We start from the raw sequence: 19922 nt of genomic DNA on the forward strand, positions 1-19922 counted from the left end.
AAAAGAGTCACCCATCAAGGAGAATGAGAGTTCTACATCTTTGTGATTTTCCTTATTTTCCTGTTTTACCGATAAGTCGCATATAAATGATCCGTTTCCGATGATCCGAATTATCCCACTGGCTACTTGTGTAGTGTTGATTGTAGGGATTTACTTGAGGCTCTGTGAGGATTAGCACCGTCATACCTATTATCAGCCCTCATGGATTATATACCTAATCACACTGACAACCCTGTTTACTCCCTTTAATACAGTATAACCCACCTTCCTGCTGACTCAACAATGGCTTACATGCACACGCACAGTATCATCTTCTCATGTTTCATTATATTTGTAAATTAAATAATAATTATAGTCATGAATAGTTTTTTCTGGTCATTTCTTAGCTTTTACATTTGCTCGTGGCTTTGGCTCATGCACACTTCTACATTAGAACATATTCATGACCCTTTTTTTTTTTAAAGATGTGCAATATTATCGGCATGATATCGGAATTGATTGATTGTAGGTTTAAAATGTATTATTCGATACTGGAACACGCCAAGATCCATATTTTTTGACAGTTTATCATAATGTGCATGCAGGTACAGTATTCTAAATCAGAATATTCTATAGTATTGAGGTGTTAGGGCCAATTCCAATTCCTATCTTAACCCTCAATCTTAACCCTCAAGCTCAACCCTTATCTTAACTGGCCCTCAAAACCAAGTGTTGAGGGTTATTTTGTCACTTAGAAATGGGACACCCCTTAAATGCAGATACGTCTTCAGACTGTGGGGGGCAGAATAACGCGAAAGCTGCGTCCAGTCTGTCAACTCCAAAAAAGAGGAAGAAGAAGAACACATTTACGTCAGGATTATTTATTACGATCCGTTTGTCAGTCAAGTTATGAGGTTGTCAGTTAGTTATAAGATGATACTCATACAAATACCACAACCACGGACATATTCAGCTGACAGTTACCACACACCACGGCTTATTGAAAAGTAAACCATAGCAAACGATCGCTTGTCCGGACCGGCCGGCTATTGACAAAAGATCGTAAAATAAAAATAAATGTTACGCAACAATGACGTCAGTAATCCATAATATGGGCCTAAACTAAGACAATGGTTTTCATCATTTGTATATCTCTATTAACAAAGAAAACACGCAATGCATTCTGGGTAGCCCTTGCTCCCAAGGGTGGTCTCGGAAAATCTCAATATTGAGGGCGATACAGCCCTTAAACTTGGCCCTCAACTTAATTTTTCTGAGAATCGGGACAGCACTTGCACTAGAGGGAGCGCACATTTTTGAGATTGAAGTTTAAGATTGAAGGTTAAGCAAGGAATTGGAATTCACCCTTACAGTCATGTCAGCTAAGGTTGCAGAGAGCATATAACCTTGGTGTAAAAAAAGCATGAAAAATACAACATTGCAAAGTAATGTTGTACAAAGTAGATATGAGAAGCATGTGTATTCACTTTAAATAGTGCAAAAGATCAGCTTACAAGCCTGATACAGATCAATGTATAGCTCTTTTCCACATACAGTGACAATTTGCTCTTTTCTCTGTCGGTATATAATGTTAAATTTAATATTTTTTAGGAGTAAAGACACTATTTTGAAGACATTGACTCTAGCTGACAGATATTCCTCACGACCATTAACTTACAATTAATAAAAGGAAATTTGACAAAACATAATGAAAATGTCTTTAGCCACAGTCATAGTTCACTGTCCATTATAGCTGTATGGCACACGCTTATTTCTACATTATTACACAGATAAGAGACACATATTCTGTACTGTGACTGCTCCCTCCATTGTTGTGCATCATATCGTTAATTACACAGTGTGCTGTAATGAATGGACGGCACAGTCTTTTTACAGTATGTCACATTACCAAAGTTGAAAGTTTAATGAGTCTGTTAAAAACAGAGACATGTTCTAAGTTTATGTGCTCTGCTGTTGGAACCACTATTATAATCCCCTGTCTCTGTGTGTGCGTGTGTGTGTGTGTGTGTGTGCGATGTGCGTGTGTGCGAATGAATGAATGTGTTAACAAACAGCATTTGTCTTTTGTGCAGCTGTTTGTGTTTTTATGTGACACTTCATCTACTCGTCCATTTATCCTTTTTTCTTATCTGTCCTGCAGCAGTGTTACTGTATTGCTGCTTTTGAACACTACATTTCTCTCCCTATACATACTTTGATACCTTGGTGGTGGTGCTGTAACAAACAAGATCATTATTCATATACAATAAAGTGCTGCGATTCAGACTCCCCACAGTCCTCCACCTCCACACTCAAGTTCCGTGTTTTCCACCCTGCCGTGGTATTCCCAACGAGACTGTAAATCCCAACCAGCCTCAAGGGTGCGGAGATATTTCTGTACCCTTGAGTTGGAAGGAGGGAAACCAGTTTACTGCATAAAACACCCATAGCCTCCCCATCCATCTCTGACACATTATTTTGCTAGTGTGTATACAGCGGCCACACGACGGCATGGGTGTCCTGCCTGCCCAAGATAATTATACGAAAGAGATGAAGAAGCAACAATCAATCACAACGTCACTCAAAGGAATTGGATTTGCCTTGCACCATGTAGTCATTTCGCAACCAGAAGTTCAGAGGTGTCACCTGCAACCACTACATCTATTGTATCATCTATTGTCCTCTAAATAGGAACTTCATTAACAAAGTTGACATCATGATCTGTTAAAGTAGACCTGGAACTTGGGATTGAGACATCAGGAAGATATTTACTGACATTAAACCAAGTGGGAAGTAGAAAGTCATTTTCCCATAGGCTTCCATTCAAATAAGCTATTTTGCAACCAAATGAGTCACCCCCTGGTGGCGATTCATTATATATCATCTTCCTGTTTGGCTTCAAAAGGAACCTGGAATACTATGTCACATTTTAAACATGTTCTGTGGACAAAACACTCTTTTGATATAACAGAAAATGTTGCTTCACTCTGGGGACATGGAACAGGGACAGTCTGAGCTTTGCGTAAAACACATAATGCAAACTCATAGGTACATGCTACTTAAACAATTGTTCTGCAACCAAAGATTTTTTGTAAAGGTGCCATATCTACGAGAAAAACACAAGAGGTATTACAACTCCAGAAAATATAAATTTTATCCTACCTTTACTTGTCTCATGCGAATGTGTAACTTAAGAGCTTTCTAAAGTGAGTCTTTCTATGCTTCCTCTCTGTAATTGATAATATTATTTATTTTCTTTCATTTTTTTCCTTGAGCCTTTTGGAAAGGCTAGTAATGTCCTTTCTTTAAGTTTCTGGTGATGGCTCTGTGTGTGATGTGTCCAAATCAGAGAAAAAGGCTCATTACTCTTTATGCAGAAAAAAAAAAAAACTGTGATCACAATGTTTTTCCATCAGTGATAAAAGTCACCCTGAAAAGAGCTGAGGACAGATGGACAAAAAAAAGAAACAGTGGCCCATAGATCCACTTTGTCCCTGTAATGATGGATAATTATTCGACAACCTTTTGAAAATGGTCTTTAGTAGCTAATGTGTCACAACATTAGTCTGAGATTTTGTTTCTTTGTTGCAGCTTTAACCTCCCTAACCCCCTTCCTATTTCCTTACTAAACTTTAATTTTCTCTTTCTCTGTGTTTCTGTCTCATCTGTCTTGGTCTATATTTTGCCCATGAAGGCCCATTAGTTTATCTGACCAGGCTGTGATTACAGAGCTCATATATTCAGTGTGTGATCATGATGCCAACTTTGTCCTCTGTGTCTCCCTCTGACATGACTGATGGCTCACCAGGGCTCACTGATCCCTCCGTTTCTTACCGGCTGTATTCATTTGTTTGCACTTCATGTCCTCCTTCCTGTCATTTTTTTCTGTTTCTCCTGCCAATTTTTTTTGTCTTTCTCTGTGGTTCTCTGTCTTTATTCTCCTCACCCTCCTGTGCTCTGATTATTTCTCTCTCATCATCTCTTCTCGCCTCAGCCTTTCCTCTGTGTCTCTTCACCATCCCTGCCCTCTCCTGCTCTAATCTTCTCCAAATGCCTCTATGTTATCAGCTCACCACAGAAACCATGCTCTGGGCTCCCGGCTGTGTTAACCCAAAAACAATAAAGTTAAGTGTTTAGTAAAGGATCTCTCATGATCCAGCAAGGCTTACTTGTACTTGTAGCAAGCCTCTAATGTCTCCCCTCTTTTATGCAGAACCAAGAAAGACAAATCTATCCAGTCCTTTGGCCTTTAAGACCTTTGTTTTGCCTTTTTTGGAAAAAAATAAATGTAATACTCTTCCCTTAAGCAGCGAAGTAACCTTGGGATGAACCCTAACCCTTTTTGATACTTTCTTGTGTTTGCTGCAAATACAAGAACAGGTTTGTTTGGAAAGTTGAGCCAGATTACTGGCAGGTTTATTTTGATATTTGCTATTCTGTGCATGTGTATCTTCACAGACCTGTATCTTCATAGATCTTCTCTCCAGTTTGAGTCCATCGGTGCATAGTTGTGTCAGACTCCATCACCTTCTTGTCAGTGTCAAGAGCATGAAGCTGTAAGATTAGGTCCTGATTCGTTACATCTTACAAAGTTTACAGCAGTGTCATACTGTGAAGGTTTACTCACCATGTGTCGGTTATGTTGATAAAGCCACATTTGTGTCGTGTGCCCAGCAGAAGGTATGAGCTCAAAATCAGAATGTCAGAATTATCAAGGCTGCAAAATCGCATGCTTCATACGTAAAAATCCAATATTAACTTGTATTTACGTAACTGTTTACGTATCCGGACCGGGATTTTTCAGAGATCTCGCTGAGCCCGAGATTACAATAAAACACAGCGTTCTCAGCAATGGCTGAACTGTTTGTTTCGAAACTTCAGGGCTTCGTAAACAAGGTAATGACACTAAAAAACAGCGTTAATTGGAACTTCCGGTCTAGGTCCGCTTTATCAATGAAAACTGTATTAGAAAGTTAAAGCCAAAGTAGCACACTTTTAAGAGAGAAAATGTAGCACTCTTCAAAGTAAAAGTCTGCCTGCTTGTCAAGATTCATAATGCCTGAAGGCTGTAGGTGTTGGCAACACTGCATGAAGCCCCAAAATTGTCTGTGTGCGGATATTTTTTTTCTTAAGTGGACAAGCTTAAGCACATGGAAAACATTAATATCAGCAAAATCCTTTAAAAAAATGACACGATAATGCAGCTCACCATATGTCACTGCATATGTTAATACTACATCATAGATTAGTATGAATGTGCTGATTATGGCTCACTACACGCCCCCTACATAGTTAGCAGACAATGGCCACTCTCACTGACTGATTGAAGATGTCCTGAGCAGTGAACTGTGACCTTTTGTTGGTTTTCTTTGTTTCAACATTGTTTTCCAAAAAAAACTTTCATCCATTCTGCTTTGGCACCTCTGGGCAATCTAGAATGCGCACTTAACCTCTGCATGTTTTTGGACGGTGGGGAAAAACACATGCTCACACAGAAAAGCACTTCAAACTAGGTTTCAAACTGGCAACCTTCTTGCTGTCTGGCATCATTGCTAGCCCGTACTCCGCAGTGTGGAGCTTCTTTATCTGACTGATATCTTTAGATGAACACCCATCTAAAGATATTTTATCTACATTTGTACATGATGTCAGACACACATTTCTCACAACCTGGACCTTAAAAATGTAGCGTGTATCTTAATTTGGTGAGATTGTGAGATTGCCACGCTGCACACAGGAAGTGATATGTTTGTGTCAAGACAGACGGGAAACGCGAGACGTTTCAGAAGTGACTTCTATTGCTAAAAAAAAAAAATCTACCCAGGTAGTATTGCAAGACAGTTTTCAGATGTAGGCAGAATTATAGCAATAATAACATTAACAACAATTGTAAAAGGTGTTTACTCCCTCAGTGGGTTAAGTTTGAGTAAAACTTGAGAATTGTATTTAAAATAAAACATTTTTATATTTCATTTTCAGTATCTGTGTTTTTTAGAGGAACACAAAAAGCTATTTGTGCTCAGGGACAGTGTGATGGGCTTCCCCTTTCCTTTTGTTCTGTAGTGTTTTGTAGTTTACAATAGTAAACTGAGATTTTGTCGGGTTTTGTCGGACAGTTTTTTTTTTGCCAGGTCAGTTTTTATTAATTATTGTATTTGTACAATTGGAAAAATTGTAGGGCCAAGCATTACATTGTTATCTTTCGTCTTTTTCAGTACTTGCTTTTCATAATGAGCACTCGTCCACTGAGCTTTCTTCAGCACCACTTACTTTCCTGTGTAGCTGTCCGTGGTCCTGAAAACAGAGTCATGACTCACTCCAACTCACAGAAAGAACAATTTTTTTTTTAATTTATTTTGTTGCACCTCTGAAAGCTAAATGAGAGTGTGGGTCATTGCATCAGTTTGTTTTTAAAGCTCATGTTTTGTTTGCGCTCTCTGGTGTGTTTTTACTGGTGAGTGCACAGGATGAAGGAAGGTCTTTGTTCAGCTTAAACCTTAAACAGATGGAATTATTGATGAACCAGTGCTTTTTCTTTCATTATTCCAGATACAACACTTGTAGGCTCCAACATTTTAAACCACTTTATAAGTCTTTCCCGGTTTTGGAAATAAAATGCCTGGTTGTCTTAACTGCCCTCTAACCTCATGCTTGTCTATCTTCTTGTCTGTTCCATACAGTGGTGCTGCTGAACTCTAAAGAGACGCAGGCTGAGCTGGGCTGGACGTCATATCCCCCCAATGGAGTAAGTCTGCTCACTTCCATTTTTCGCAAAGTTTTCTTTGTGTGTATCTCTAAGATGTGTGTCTATAAGCTACAAAACAATTTAGGGAAAATACTTTTTACTATCAAACAATTAGTTTAAAGGTCCCATATTATGCAAATCAACTTTTTAATCATTTAAATCCTTAAATTTGGGACTCTGGAGGTCCTATCAGTCGGCAAACTGAGGAGGAACACAAAAAGATGAGTGAGTCATCTTTGTTCACAGTCTAAGTACAGGAGATAAAACATGCAATGTTGAATTCCGCACTCACTGGGACGTCACAATGCACTAAATTCCTGGAATTGTTGTCTCGCGGAGCTCCTTTGTGTCCCTGAAACAAAAAATGTGAGAGTGCTGGCTAGGGCAACGGTATCCGAAAAACGGAAGTCCGCAAAAAGTTCTTGGCTTCACAGTGCAGCACAGTCCTACACACATTTCCAGCCTCAGAGGATTTATCTGTCCAGTGGATACATGTTATGACAGCAATGTGCCTGCTAGAGCCTGCAAATGACCAAAGCATGTCACAGACATGTTCATTAGAACACCAGGGAACTAGTTTAACTTGGAGAAATAGGGTATAATATGGGACCTTTAAGTCTGGTGCAGTACAATTGTGCACAAGGGTGCGCCTGCAGCACCGATATGTGCTGCGTGAACACTAGGGGTTAAACAAAGTCATAACATGACACGTTAAAAAAAAAAAGGTTACATTGAGCATCTAGATCAATACACTGATCTGCAAATTCTTTATTTATTAAACAACACATCTGTCTGGTCGAGTTGCATTGTGTCTCATTGTGTCCCAATTTTTTTCAATAAAAAAAATAATCTATGAACATTAAATCCATGAAACTGATCATCAGTTTCAAAGTTTCCCAGTTTTGGAATCAATAAAGTATGTCTAGCTAATCCTTTGGGGTGAAATAATATAATAATAATCATTGCACTTAGAAGTATTTATTACATTTCGGAGAACAACAGTGAACTACATAAATAATAATCGGCCCTGTCTATTAAATAATACAGTTGATGCTGATTATAAAAAAATTCCAAAACTTGACCTAATTATTCAGCCATTATTGACATATGATATTATAGATCGGTATAGAATATCGATTAATCATTTACCTCAAATGTCTGTCTTTTACTTTATAACTTTAAATTCCAGATTCTGTGTCTTTTCAATTGTAAAGCTCCACCCACCGCTGCTGCCTGTTTAACAACTGACCAGGGGCCTCATGTACAAAGACTTGCGTGAAACTCGTCGTACGAAAATACCCAGAAACTGTCGTACGCACAAATAAATTCAGATGTATCAAAGTGTGCGTACGCATGGATCCAAGCACGTTTCTTTTGTACATCCCAAATCAACGTGGAATTGAGCGCACATGCAGAGGTGCCAAAGTCCTCCCTGTCCACGCTTCATTTACATATGCATATCAATTTAAATAGGTTCACCTCTTTGATCAAATAACGCACTGAACAAAGGGAAGAAAAGGACAGGTCACACAGTCTGAGATAGAGATTCTAGTGAATGAATGAAAACGCCCAGGGAGATTTTGTTTGGTACCCTGTCAACAGGGATAAATATGACAAAAAAGACATGAGTGGGAGCGTGTGTGTGAGTCTGTAAATGCCGTGGGATGCGAGCAGCGCACACACAGAGATTAAAAAGAAATGATCAGCTCTCAAGGTGGAGGTGAAGCGGAGGGTTTCTGTCCACTGCCGAAGCAAAGTGACCGCAACAGGTCATACAATTAGCTGCTCACAACACACATCACTCATGCGTAACGATGAGTAACGATATTAAACACTTTATTTTTCTTTTAAATTTCCCACAATTAATGAATGCAGAAGAGCGCCGTGGCTGACATTTACGCCCGCTTTTACTGACATGAATATTGAACACAGGGAGACGATCAGGGGCTTGTTAGAAAGCTCTGTAGCTCTAATTTCACCAGCAGAAAATTAAGAAAACCAAAAACATGATATTTGAATGCGCACATGCCCAAATGTGCATGGCGCTGGTTTACATACGGGAAAATTAAAAGAATAAACTTTACTCACCCAGAAGCCACCCTGTGCCAGCCTCCAGCCTGTTCCCACCATGCTGTTAGCCATAATGAATGAGTCGTGTGTTGAATCAGACCACCTTACACGATGTTAGTTAGCTGCATTTGCGCATCACATTATGATTTGAACATTAATGGAATGAAAATGTTTCCTATTAACGTAAATAAATTCATCCTGTGAGGCGCTTTTATAGCAATGTGTGTGCAGTCAATAGCTCCGATTACATTAGGAAAACCGGCTCTCGCTGAAAATTGTGCTTTAATGTTGGCCTGTTTCACAGCATTGTATGGGAATTTGATGTACCTGGATGACAGGACATGGCTCAGCTAAGGGTTGACTGGCACACTCCTGACCGAAATCTGCTTATGAGCCAATTATCATCGTTTGCAAGTAAATCCTTGCGGTCCCTAAATACCCTAAATGTCATATTGCACCATTTGCAAGGTGTTAATTGTTCATAAGTGTGTCACTGATGTGCACATCACTCTGATGACTACTTGTTTTCACATTATTAACAGTTTCCCAGCATCACCATACGTTTTGCCAAAGAACAATAGCTGTAGAATCGTGCATACGCCAGCCATGAAGTCGGCGTGGGGCACCGCACATTTCCACGGTCATTTCATGTTTCATACATCTGATCGTGAGCGTGGAAAAGGACGTACGCCATGTTTTTGTTCGTACGCAGCCTTTGTACATGAGGCCCCTGGAGCGTCCACTCTCCCTCCTCCTTCATCTCTCTGTTCATTCACTTTCTCCTTGTCTTTCTCTTACTCTCTGTACTCTTTCTTTTCGCATACCTTGCGTTCACTTCCCTCTCGCTAAAGAGCTTCATTATTATCATTAATCGATGGTGCTAATCCAGGCGAGGATACTGCGCTGTCCAAACCACCTACAGAGATATGGTGCCACAGATAAATGGGCCTCCTCAGTCTGTATTGATCCATTTGACTTGTAAAAACCTTTCTTCACTACATTATAACTATAGAACAAATACAGGAAATGGTCTTTGTTTCTATCCTATTTAACTCTAACTTTTTTATATAGTGTTAGTGTTAATATATTTTTATATTGTACTTTTCTTGTTAATGTATGGTTATTATTTATTATCCTCATCTTTACTGTCTTGCTGCTACAACGCTGTTAATTTCCCCACTGCGGGACAAATAAGGGACTCCTGCCACTGCAGTGTCACCTGCTTCCCACCTGGAGTTTGGCCTTTTACATGTTACATGTTTTATAAAAATAGCAAAGAGAGGACAATACATTCTCTTTGATTTAGGCACCTCTGCTGTAGTGCAGCTTATCACATTACGCTCACATATAATCCATTTTCACTGTCTGGCTTACTCCCTGTATATGTGTGTAAAACAGATTATGGGATCCACAGTGATGCTCTGCTTTCAATTCTATTCAGCCCGTGTGTCAGTAATTAAGAGAATGACAGCGTAATCATGCATATGCTCAAAAAATTCACTTTCATACTGGATTTTTTATCCCTGCATTTTATTCATCATCAAAATGTTAAATAATATGTTGGTAGTGAATTGGTACAATTCAATTAACGTTAATGGCCCATCATAAACTAAAGTTAAAATGAAATTAAATCCAAAGGCCCTGACCAGATTAAATACATCATATTTTAAGGACAGGATCATTTTAACTTTGATGAAATTGCACATCATGAAAATGATTACCGGTTTGGCCAGGCACACATTAAGGACCTGTAACACACGCGCACACACACACACAAACTGCTACTTATTTTTACTTCCACTTTACTTTTTTCACCTGTGTCATCACAATATAAACGTTATATTAAAGTGGACATAGTCTTCTGGTTGCAAAAGGTATTGTGAGTTTTGCTATTTGTCTGGCTCCATTAGCGTTGTGTCGGTCATGAGTGATTCGTTCGAACGTACGAATCATTTGAGTGAACGAACTGACTGGGATCACTTCATGAACTGATTTGTTCCTTTCTTAGTTCAGCTGAGCTCAGCAGCGAGCGTAGCGAAGTCGTTCGCCGACCCGGTCACTCACTAGTGAATCTTCGGCAAACAACGTCAGCCAACGGGGACCAAGCGGGGAGTGAGTGACTAGTAATAGTAGTGCTGCTGTGATTCGTTCGCGCTGTCAGTCACTGACTCAATTGTCATGAACTGACACACAGAGAGCTGGTGAGCAGTGGCTGTGGATGTGAATCTCGCGAACGAACTGACACACAGAGAGCTGGTGAACTGTGGCTGAGGACATGAATCTCGTCCGCGCTGTCACTCACTCTATGACCCGCTGCGCGAATGTATTGCACTCAGGGTTGAGGTGGGTCACGTAGCAGGGCACTGGGCTCCTGCTTAGCACTGAACGATTCAGTGAACAAATCATTTTAATGAACTGATTCAAGTGATTCGGTACACACAAATGAACTGCCGATCCCATCACTAGGCTCCATGTCTGTTTTTAATGCAGAATTTTCACTTTTGTTATCTTGTCCAATTTCCTCTAAAAATTTACAAAATTGTCATTATTTTCCACTGAAGACGAACTTAGCGATTCAGACAATTATCTCCTCTGGGAAGTCTGTCTATTGAGCTCCATGCCTCACATGACTTGGTTTCTATGAACCACCAAGTTGGCAGCCTAAAGTTCACTGTCCCTTTAAATCCACAGAGAACGACAGATATAATGCAACATTTGACATTGAATATATATGATCCTTATAATTTCACCGGTGTGCTTTTTATGAATAAGAAACAGCCAGAGAGGACATTATTCCAGACCTGCAGTATCCTGGCATTCAACTTCTGATTAACAGCCAGCAAAGAGGCTTCAGACTTGGCATGTGACTTACTAAGGGCACTAGTGTGTGCGGTGTTTACTCTGCTGTTGTTACGACAGGAGACAGCTTGCCTTGCTCCACTATGAAGCCCAGGAAAGGAACAGACTGGGCATGGAAGTTGCATTTCTCTGCTTTCGCATAGATTCTGTTCTCCTGAAGTCTCTGTAGAATAAGGCAGACATGCTGGATATGTTCCTCCTCAGTCTTGGAAAAGATCAAAATATAGGTAAAAAAATAGGTACTCAAAATGTCACACCATTGGTGTGTTAAAGGCCATCTTCCACTCATCGCCCTCTCTGATGTAACTATCTGACGCTGGTGAACGGGCGGCTCCAGCTTAAGAAGGCTTCCAGATTGCTGATCAGCAGCAGGTGAGGCGGAGTCGCGCAGGTGTAGCAGATCACCAGCGTCCTCAGGGAAAGTCTCCTGCAGAGAGAGAGGGGGAAGAGAGCAGCACATCAGCAGCAACAAAACAATAATACAAAATAAAACAAAAGTGCTGAAGGTGCAGGTGAGATTGTTGCAGGAAGATTGCTAAAAAGCCACTTCTGCCCTCTTAAAAAAAAAAAAAAAAAAATACAAATATAAATGTACAAAACAACAGTCACATATTGAACATATTAAAAATAAGTAAGATGTAGATGCTGAGTTTCGCACAGACTTCAATCCAGAGTTCTTTTTTCAGCCAGCAGGTTCACCCTCTGCTACTTTTGTCTTACTTCTTTGGCTTCAATTTTCAAAATAAAAGACTACTGCTCCCTCTCGTCTTGCTTTTTTATTCCATTACTATTGCAATGACAAACTAAACTAACCTGTCTCGCAATGGATTCCTTTCTCATCTCCTTTACTTCCTCTCTATATTTACTGAACTGTCCTTTTCTCTCTTTTCCCTGGTTCCTTTTTCCAGTGGGAGGAGATAAGTGGTGTGGATGAGAAGTACAAGCCTATTCGCACGTACCAGGTGTGCAACGTGATGGAGCCCATGCAGCAGAACAACTGGCTGCAGACTGGCTGGGTGGCCCGCCGAGGTGGCCAGCGCATTTTTGTGGAGCTCCAGTTCACGTTGCGAGACTGCAACAGTATCCCAGGTGTCGCAGGCACCTGCAAGGAGACCTTCAACCTCCTGTACGTGGAGTCGGACAGAGATCTCGGTGGCGTGACCCGAGAGGACCGCTACACCAAGATTGACACCATTGCTGCAGACGAGAGCTTCACACAGGGCGACCTGGGCGAGAGGAAGATGAAGCTGAACACAGAGGTGCGAGAAATCGGCCACCTCAATCGTAAGGGCTTCCACCTGGCGTTCCAGGATGTCGGCGCCTGCGTGGCCCTGGTGGCCGTGAGGGTGTACTACAAGCGCTGCCTCGCCACTGTGCAGAACCTGGCGGTGTTTCCTGACACGGTGGCAGAGGCAGCCTTCGCCACGCTGGTGGAGGTGCGTGGCACCTGTGTCAACAACTCCGAGGTCGACACAGACAGCCCTCCCAGGATGCATTGCAGTGCCGAAGGGGAGTGGTTGGTACCCATTGGGAAATGCAGCTGCAGCGCCGGTTATGAGGAGGGACACAGCAGCTGTGAAGGTAAGGAATTTGATAAACAGATGATGGGATGAATGTGTGTGGATAGAGGAAAAACAACAGAAAACAAAGGAAACAAAAAAAATGGAAACAAAATTTGTTTCTTCACTTCACATTTGCTTACCCATTCCATTTTTCCAAATCCATTTTTCCAAATCTGACTTTTAGTTTTTGTCATTTAATTACAAAAACTAAAAGTCAGATTTTGAACAACTATGATCTGGATGAATCGAAACAGACAAATGAAAGAACAATGAATAATGTTTCCAAAGTAAATCTAAAGTTAGAGGAAGGAGAGAGGAAATATTGGTTTCAGTTTTTTGATAGAAGAGCACAAATCTCAACAATTTTATGTAAATGTAAAGTGAACTATGAGGCAGCAGAAAAGGAAACCACTGCGAAACACACACAGTCATTAAAGTTGGAATGTGACTCCTATTGGTTTTCAGTAAAGCTAGCTTTCTTTTTATACTTCTATAAAACTATACTTATAGGGCCTGATTTACTAAGATTCCAAATAGAGAGCGCTAAATTGCGTGCGCGAGCTTTAAGACTGCGCCTGCTACTGGATTGTTGAACTGATGCTGGACTCAAGAAAATATTATTAATCAAGTCACAAATGCATATTTAGCCCAAAATGGTTCATCCCCACTCATCAAACTGTCCCCTTGTTTTATGAAAATAAAACATTTTAAATTCACATTTCAAATTTGTTACCAATATGACAATATGAATAAGATGGTGAAAGGGCAAATACAAAGAAGACAAAAGAGATGCGTTGGTAATAAGTGGGGGCGTTCATGCTGCGAGAAAAGAATAGACCATCTGTGTGAAAACAGTCACTGGAGCTGCAAAGATAGGACAGATACTGTAAGTGTGTTGGATCATGGGTGAAACAAACTTAACATGAGGATGAAAAGAAAAGTGAAATTACAAAAGAAAAACATTCCATTATCACATTGAAGGATATAGAGAAGATGTTTTGTGAGACAACAGCGGTGAAGAAAAGTCTTTCTCACTCGATTGTTAGACGGTTGATGCTTTTGTTCCACATGATGACACACGTCAGTGCTGCTTTCAAAGTCACACATATTGACATGTGGTATGTGAGCCTGAGTAATGCAAACAGCTTTGTGAGTGAGTGTGTGTGTGTGTGTGTGTGTGTGTGAGTGAGTGTGAACACAATGACTATGAGAATGACACCACTGCCTCTACCATCTACCGTTTCCATGTAGTATTTCTCCCTCACACACACATAAACACACACTGGTTGGTGGCGTAGGATGTCGTTCTCTGACGTAAACACATTCAGACAGTATTTTGTACGTTGTGTCACAGAGCGTTGCTCATACAGCAGCAGAAGGTTGGTGGTCTGACTGTTGCTGTTGGATTTAACACTCCATCTTGCATTGTTGTGCAATGTAATGTAGGCGTTGAGTCCATGAACAGCAGACTGAGGGCATTGTCATGGAGGAGAAAGTTAGTGGGAGAGCTGAACTCTCTCTGTATAACTCTCTGAACTGACTGGTTGTTCTGGTTCATGGTTACACTTGATTTTGTTTTTATCATTTTCTCCCACTAATGCCATGATTTTGAGTACAAATATCACTCTTTTCATTCATTCATTCATTCGTTTGTGCTTTATCTCCACATGGGGGTTGCTCCACATGCTGGTGCCAATCCCAGTTGACATAGGGAGAATGGGGCACAGCCTGGACAGGTCAGCAGTCTGTAACAGCAAGCATTTGTTCCCTCACTCACACACGAGTGTGATGGGCAGTAGAAAATGAAAAGGGAGTCAAAATTGGGAAAAAAAGAATGTAAATATATAGAATGTGCAAATTAATTCGTGTGTAGAACAGAGGAAGTGAAAAGCTGCTTTTCTACCACTAAGTATTTGTGTATTAATGGGTTATGGTGGATTATCACCTTGCATGAAAGTGCTATTCATGGAAGTTGGATGAATTTATGATTTATTTTTGGTCCGGCAAAATGAAACGATTGGATTGGAGAATACATATAACAAATAAAATAAAAGGCAAACCATAAAGAAACATTAAACTAAAAAAGGACTGTATCATTAATTATTATTAATTAATTAATTTATTTATTAATTTATTATTTATTAATTAATTTATTTATTTATTTATTTCTCATATTATCATAATAATATGAGAAATAAATAATGATTATAAAACTTTGTGGGTTTATCTTACGTCCTAGAGTGCCATACGCTTATTAGGAGCAATTTAAGATTACACAAGAAAAGTGTAAAAATGCAAGAAGTATAGTTTAAAGTATAGCTTTAAACTAAAACAAAAGATTAATTGAATTAAATAATAACAACTCCACAGTGTCCAAAAGTAGTAGAAGACAAGTCTGAACCTAGAGAGCGCTTCTCTGCAGTATATCTCCTAACTTACAAGTTTAACCTTCAAGTTGAAACAAGTAATAAGTAAAGGCTGAGTTGGAGACAGGAAAAAAACTTTCTGACGTTTTTAATTTAACCGAAAAAAAACAGTTTTCTGGTTGAATGCTGGCAATGATTTTCAGATAAATACAAAGCTGATGCCGGTAACCTCTGTGTAGAAAAATTGACAGTAGCAGTTTCACTGAAAATACTGTAAGTGAAGCAGAACATTTGCTCTGTTGTAGAATTCCTGCTCCTGCACTCAGTGTTTGACAGCTGGCGATAAGCGCTGCTCACTGATACTGGCAGTTGCTCTGTGTGTAAGAGTGTGTGTTCATTGATCTGCTTTCGTGTAATTACCAACAATGCTGCAATAAAAGCTGAGCTGAGGACAATGGAATCAGATGGAACGACTGACAGAGACACTGTGGAGGAAGTAACACCACACGCGTCTACTTATCGTTGCTTTGACGATGGGTGGTCCTAGTTAGTTATCAGAACTTAGCGGAGCCTTGTCTGTCATTGCTGATGTTGTAGCAAGAGTTGCTAATGTTGCTAAAGTTCTGGCTGCCGGTGTTGGATGCCCTTTGTCTGACAAAAAACATCTGCAACAGTGAGAGAACCCTTGTCCAAGTGTTCCGTTTCGGATGTAGTGTTAAATGCATACATGTGATTTGATTGGCTAGCACCTGTTGGTGTATTTAGTGGACGTGTAGTTAGGGCTGGGTGATATGGCCTAAAAATAAGATCCCCGATTTATTGATAAAAAAACTACGAAAGACAAAATAATTATTCATATGATGTACTATGTGTAAATGCATGATGTTTTACACACACATACAGTGTTTCAGTGTCAGTTAATTAAAATATTTTAATATTTTTTTAATACATCCTCCATGACCGTAGCACAGACTCTGTCTGTTTCACAGTCTCTGGACTAAAATACAGCAACATCGTGATGCCAGTCCAGACTACTGTGGTAAATTGAGATTTTAGACATTTCCCTGGTAAATGAGATTAAACCACGTTTTTGGGACTGTTAAATATTTTTAAATGATCTACATTTCGGCACTGTTCGGCTTGATCCTTGTGTCTCCCGAGCAAAGACTCTGATATACAGTCACATACAGTGGTAGCTCGCTGCTCACAATCAGTGTTGCTTTCCCTATTCGTGCTACTGCCTTTTGTTGAAATGGGCTTTAAATAAACTTTGCAGCGTGCAGTCCCTTGTTCCACGTCTGTCTCATGTCTCTCTGTCGTTAAGTCAGGCTCCAGAGAACATCACTCTCTCTAATGACACAGTTTCAGTGAGGCACAAAATCAACCTGACACACCTGGGTAAAACCTGCGTTTGCTTTTCTTATCGTATTGGTTCTTATCCATATCCTGATCTGCAAGCAGTACCATCCTGACTGTAGATTAGAGGATACTACAACTAACTTACTCTCTCATTAATACTTTTTTTCCTGCTAATTACCTTAGTGCTTTGATTATGCTTTGGCCGAATGTGAGGTCTAGGGAACAAGACACTTGGACAAAGGACATACAGTATGTGGCCCGCCACGGCCAAAGAGGGCGCAAGTTGGCCCAGTGCAAAACGAGGAGGGGGTTGTTCTATGTAAATGTGATGATTCTGTCTCTTGGCTCTCAGATGGTGTAAATCTTTGAGGCTAAAATTCTCCCTAAAGCAGCTTGAGGAGTGCCTACATTCAAATGGCCATATCTTCTTCAAATATTGCATGTGTTGGACATTGTTGGAAAGCTTAGAAATCACACTTTCAGAATCTGTAAATAACTCAAAATGTCCCTCGGTAGACTTGTGACCGGTTTTGCCATGGCTGGCCACATATGCTGTCAGTTAATTTAATTTAAGTGTAACTAAATCCATAAACCACTTTTGTGGCTTTTTCATTTTACAGTTCAAGTACTACACGGCTCTACTCGACTCATCGTCCCAGACTCTCCCCCTTTAAAAAACAAACAAACAAAAAACACAGACTGCTCTGCACTCTCCCTCCTTCCTCTTTCTTACTCAGCTCTCAGACCACTTTTTTTTTAGTTTGTCAATGGGCAGAGTTACCTGCAGAAGAAGAGGTTAAGTAATATTCACTTCAAGTATAAAAGGGCCCATATTGTGCAAAATCAACTTTTTAATCATTTTAGTACTGATATTTGGGACTCAGGGGGCCATACCAGTCCCCAAAATGTGAAAAAACAAGACTCAGTCATGTTTTAGTGGTTCCACTTAAAAACAAAATGTTTAAACCTCCCGCGGAATTACGACATAGCGACACATTTCACTGTGAATGTTGGCACCCCGCCAGGCAGAGTACTTCACAGCTCCACCGTAGCTCCTCCTTGTCCCTGTGAAATACGAGAGTGCAGGCAAGGGAGGAAGAGTGGCTGCACAGCGGAGCACAGTGTTTTACACAAACTTCCATCCTCAGAGGACTTGTGTGTCCAGTGGATATATTTTATTTATGAAAAAAATGTTCACAAGCTTCACAAGCCCTTTGTTGTTGATCGTGTATGTAAATTCCTATGCTAGAAAAACACCTTGAACGCACCAGTTACGTGCCGCTGCAGTAATGTGGCGTTTAGCGAGTGACATGTGTGGACCAATAATATGAAGAGCACGCGTTTGAAAGCACTGCAGAAAGATGTAGATGTTGTCCTACATTTCTTCTCAACCAAAGGCCACCTTTCTGTCGTGTTTCCACGTTCTCTCCTCATTATTGATCCACACACCTCACTTGCAGCTGCAGTAACACTGGTTCATTCAAGGTGTTTTTCTAGCATAGGAATTTACATACACGCCGCGCCGCAGTTTTTATGATCGCGAGAAGCCAAAATCGTGGTCACTCACGGGTAAACGGACATTACTATGGGGTATACAGAGCTGGGGTTGGGACGACGGTGCATGACAATAGGTGATAAGTGGCGACAGTATGGCTGTGGATAGTAAGTTAGATCGACACTCCCCTGGAAGCAGTGGGTGTGTGTTTACCTGGGTCTCATTCACATGTAAATGACCAGACACAAAACCGAGCATTCTGAAAAGGGCTGTTTTGGCAGGGTTATTGAACTGCTATTGTGCTTCATCCTTATGATATTTTGACTAAAGCATGACACAGACATGTTCATTAGGGCATCAGGAACTAGTTTAACTTGGGGTAATAGGGTATAATATGGGCTCTTTAAGTAAAGGGAGGAGAGGAAATAATAGGTATGTTGCTGAGAAGACATGGATGGTGGAGTTTAGTGACAGCACCAATGAAGACAGAGATCTCGCACTGGGCCTTCGACCATCCCTTGTTGCAGGGTTGCAAGGAGCAGTGTGATCTGCTAGGTGACAGGTTCTTCCATTCTCTCTCTGTCTCTCTCTCTGTCGCTTTCATTTCCACTACAGTGGCTCTCTTCTCTGTGCTGTTATGGTATGAATATGCAGCGCTAACCGCCGACATCTCCCACTGCACCAGAGCTATTGATCAACTGTAATGCTCTGCTAAACTGAAGAATTGCGCTGGGACTCCTCATACACACACACACAGACACACACAGTGATTTAATTCTCTGTGTGGAACAGAGACACTACACCTGTGTGTCTGAGAAACCTAATTATTACAAGGCAGGTGATGGCGGTATAAGATAATGATAATATTCCTGATTTCTGCATGTGTTTGTACACACTGTGTGCTGCTTCTGTGACCAATGTATGTCTTATTTACTCCCGGGTGTTAATTGTGGACACGAGCGAGTGCAGATGCACTAACTGTCTGCTATGTGGGTCAATGATATCGATATAACAGCCGGTGAGTAGCTACTCATATTGGTGTACGCAGATAGCGTTGTGCAGTGGAGAGGAAGATTATTACCTTGTACAATATAAATGATGGCAAAACCCATTTCACACCAGATTATTTAAGAACTGTTGTCACAGTGCGTCCTCCCTGTTGTTGAAATGCTAACATAGGCAGAAATAAATTGCTGACTAATTGAAAGCTGACTTATTTAACATGTGGACACTTAAACAAAAGTTTATAGTGCATCCAGGCATTAACCAGTGCAACTTGACTTTTTTTTTAATAATTAAAAAAAGCTTTCTGACTTTTTTTTTTAAAGCATGTGAATATTGCTGTTTTTCTTGCTCCATATATGGCCAAAACAACTCATGATGAAGTGAGAAATGAATTGATAATGGAAATAATCGTTGGTTGCAGCCCGAGCTACAATCGAAACTTGACATGAAAATAAAATTGAAGATCAAATCAAACAATGTAT

General features: G+C 40.4%; 1 protein-coding gene across 1 annotated transcript in view; it reads left to right on the forward strand.

The window, feature by feature from the left end:
* The window catches only part of epha10 (EPH receptor A10), a gene marked incomplete at both ends in the record, with an annotated part of 224510 nt that overhangs the window by 48770 nt on the left and 155818 nt on the right, over positions 1-19922 (forward strand). The window contains 2 exons of the mRNA XM_083899397.1: positions 6660-6724; positions 12562-13234. Of these exons, the coding sequence (XP_083755523.1) occupies positions 6660-6724; positions 12562-13234 (738 nt within the window). The remainder of the gene's footprint in view (positions 1-6659; positions 6725-12561; positions 13235-19922) is intronic.

This window comes from Microchirus variegatus (assembly GCF_963457635.1).
Source record: "Microchirus variegatus genome assembly, chromosome: 13".
Lineage (NCBI taxonomy): Eukaryota > Metazoa > Chordata > Actinopteri > Pleuronectiformes > Soleidae > Microchirus > Microchirus variegatus.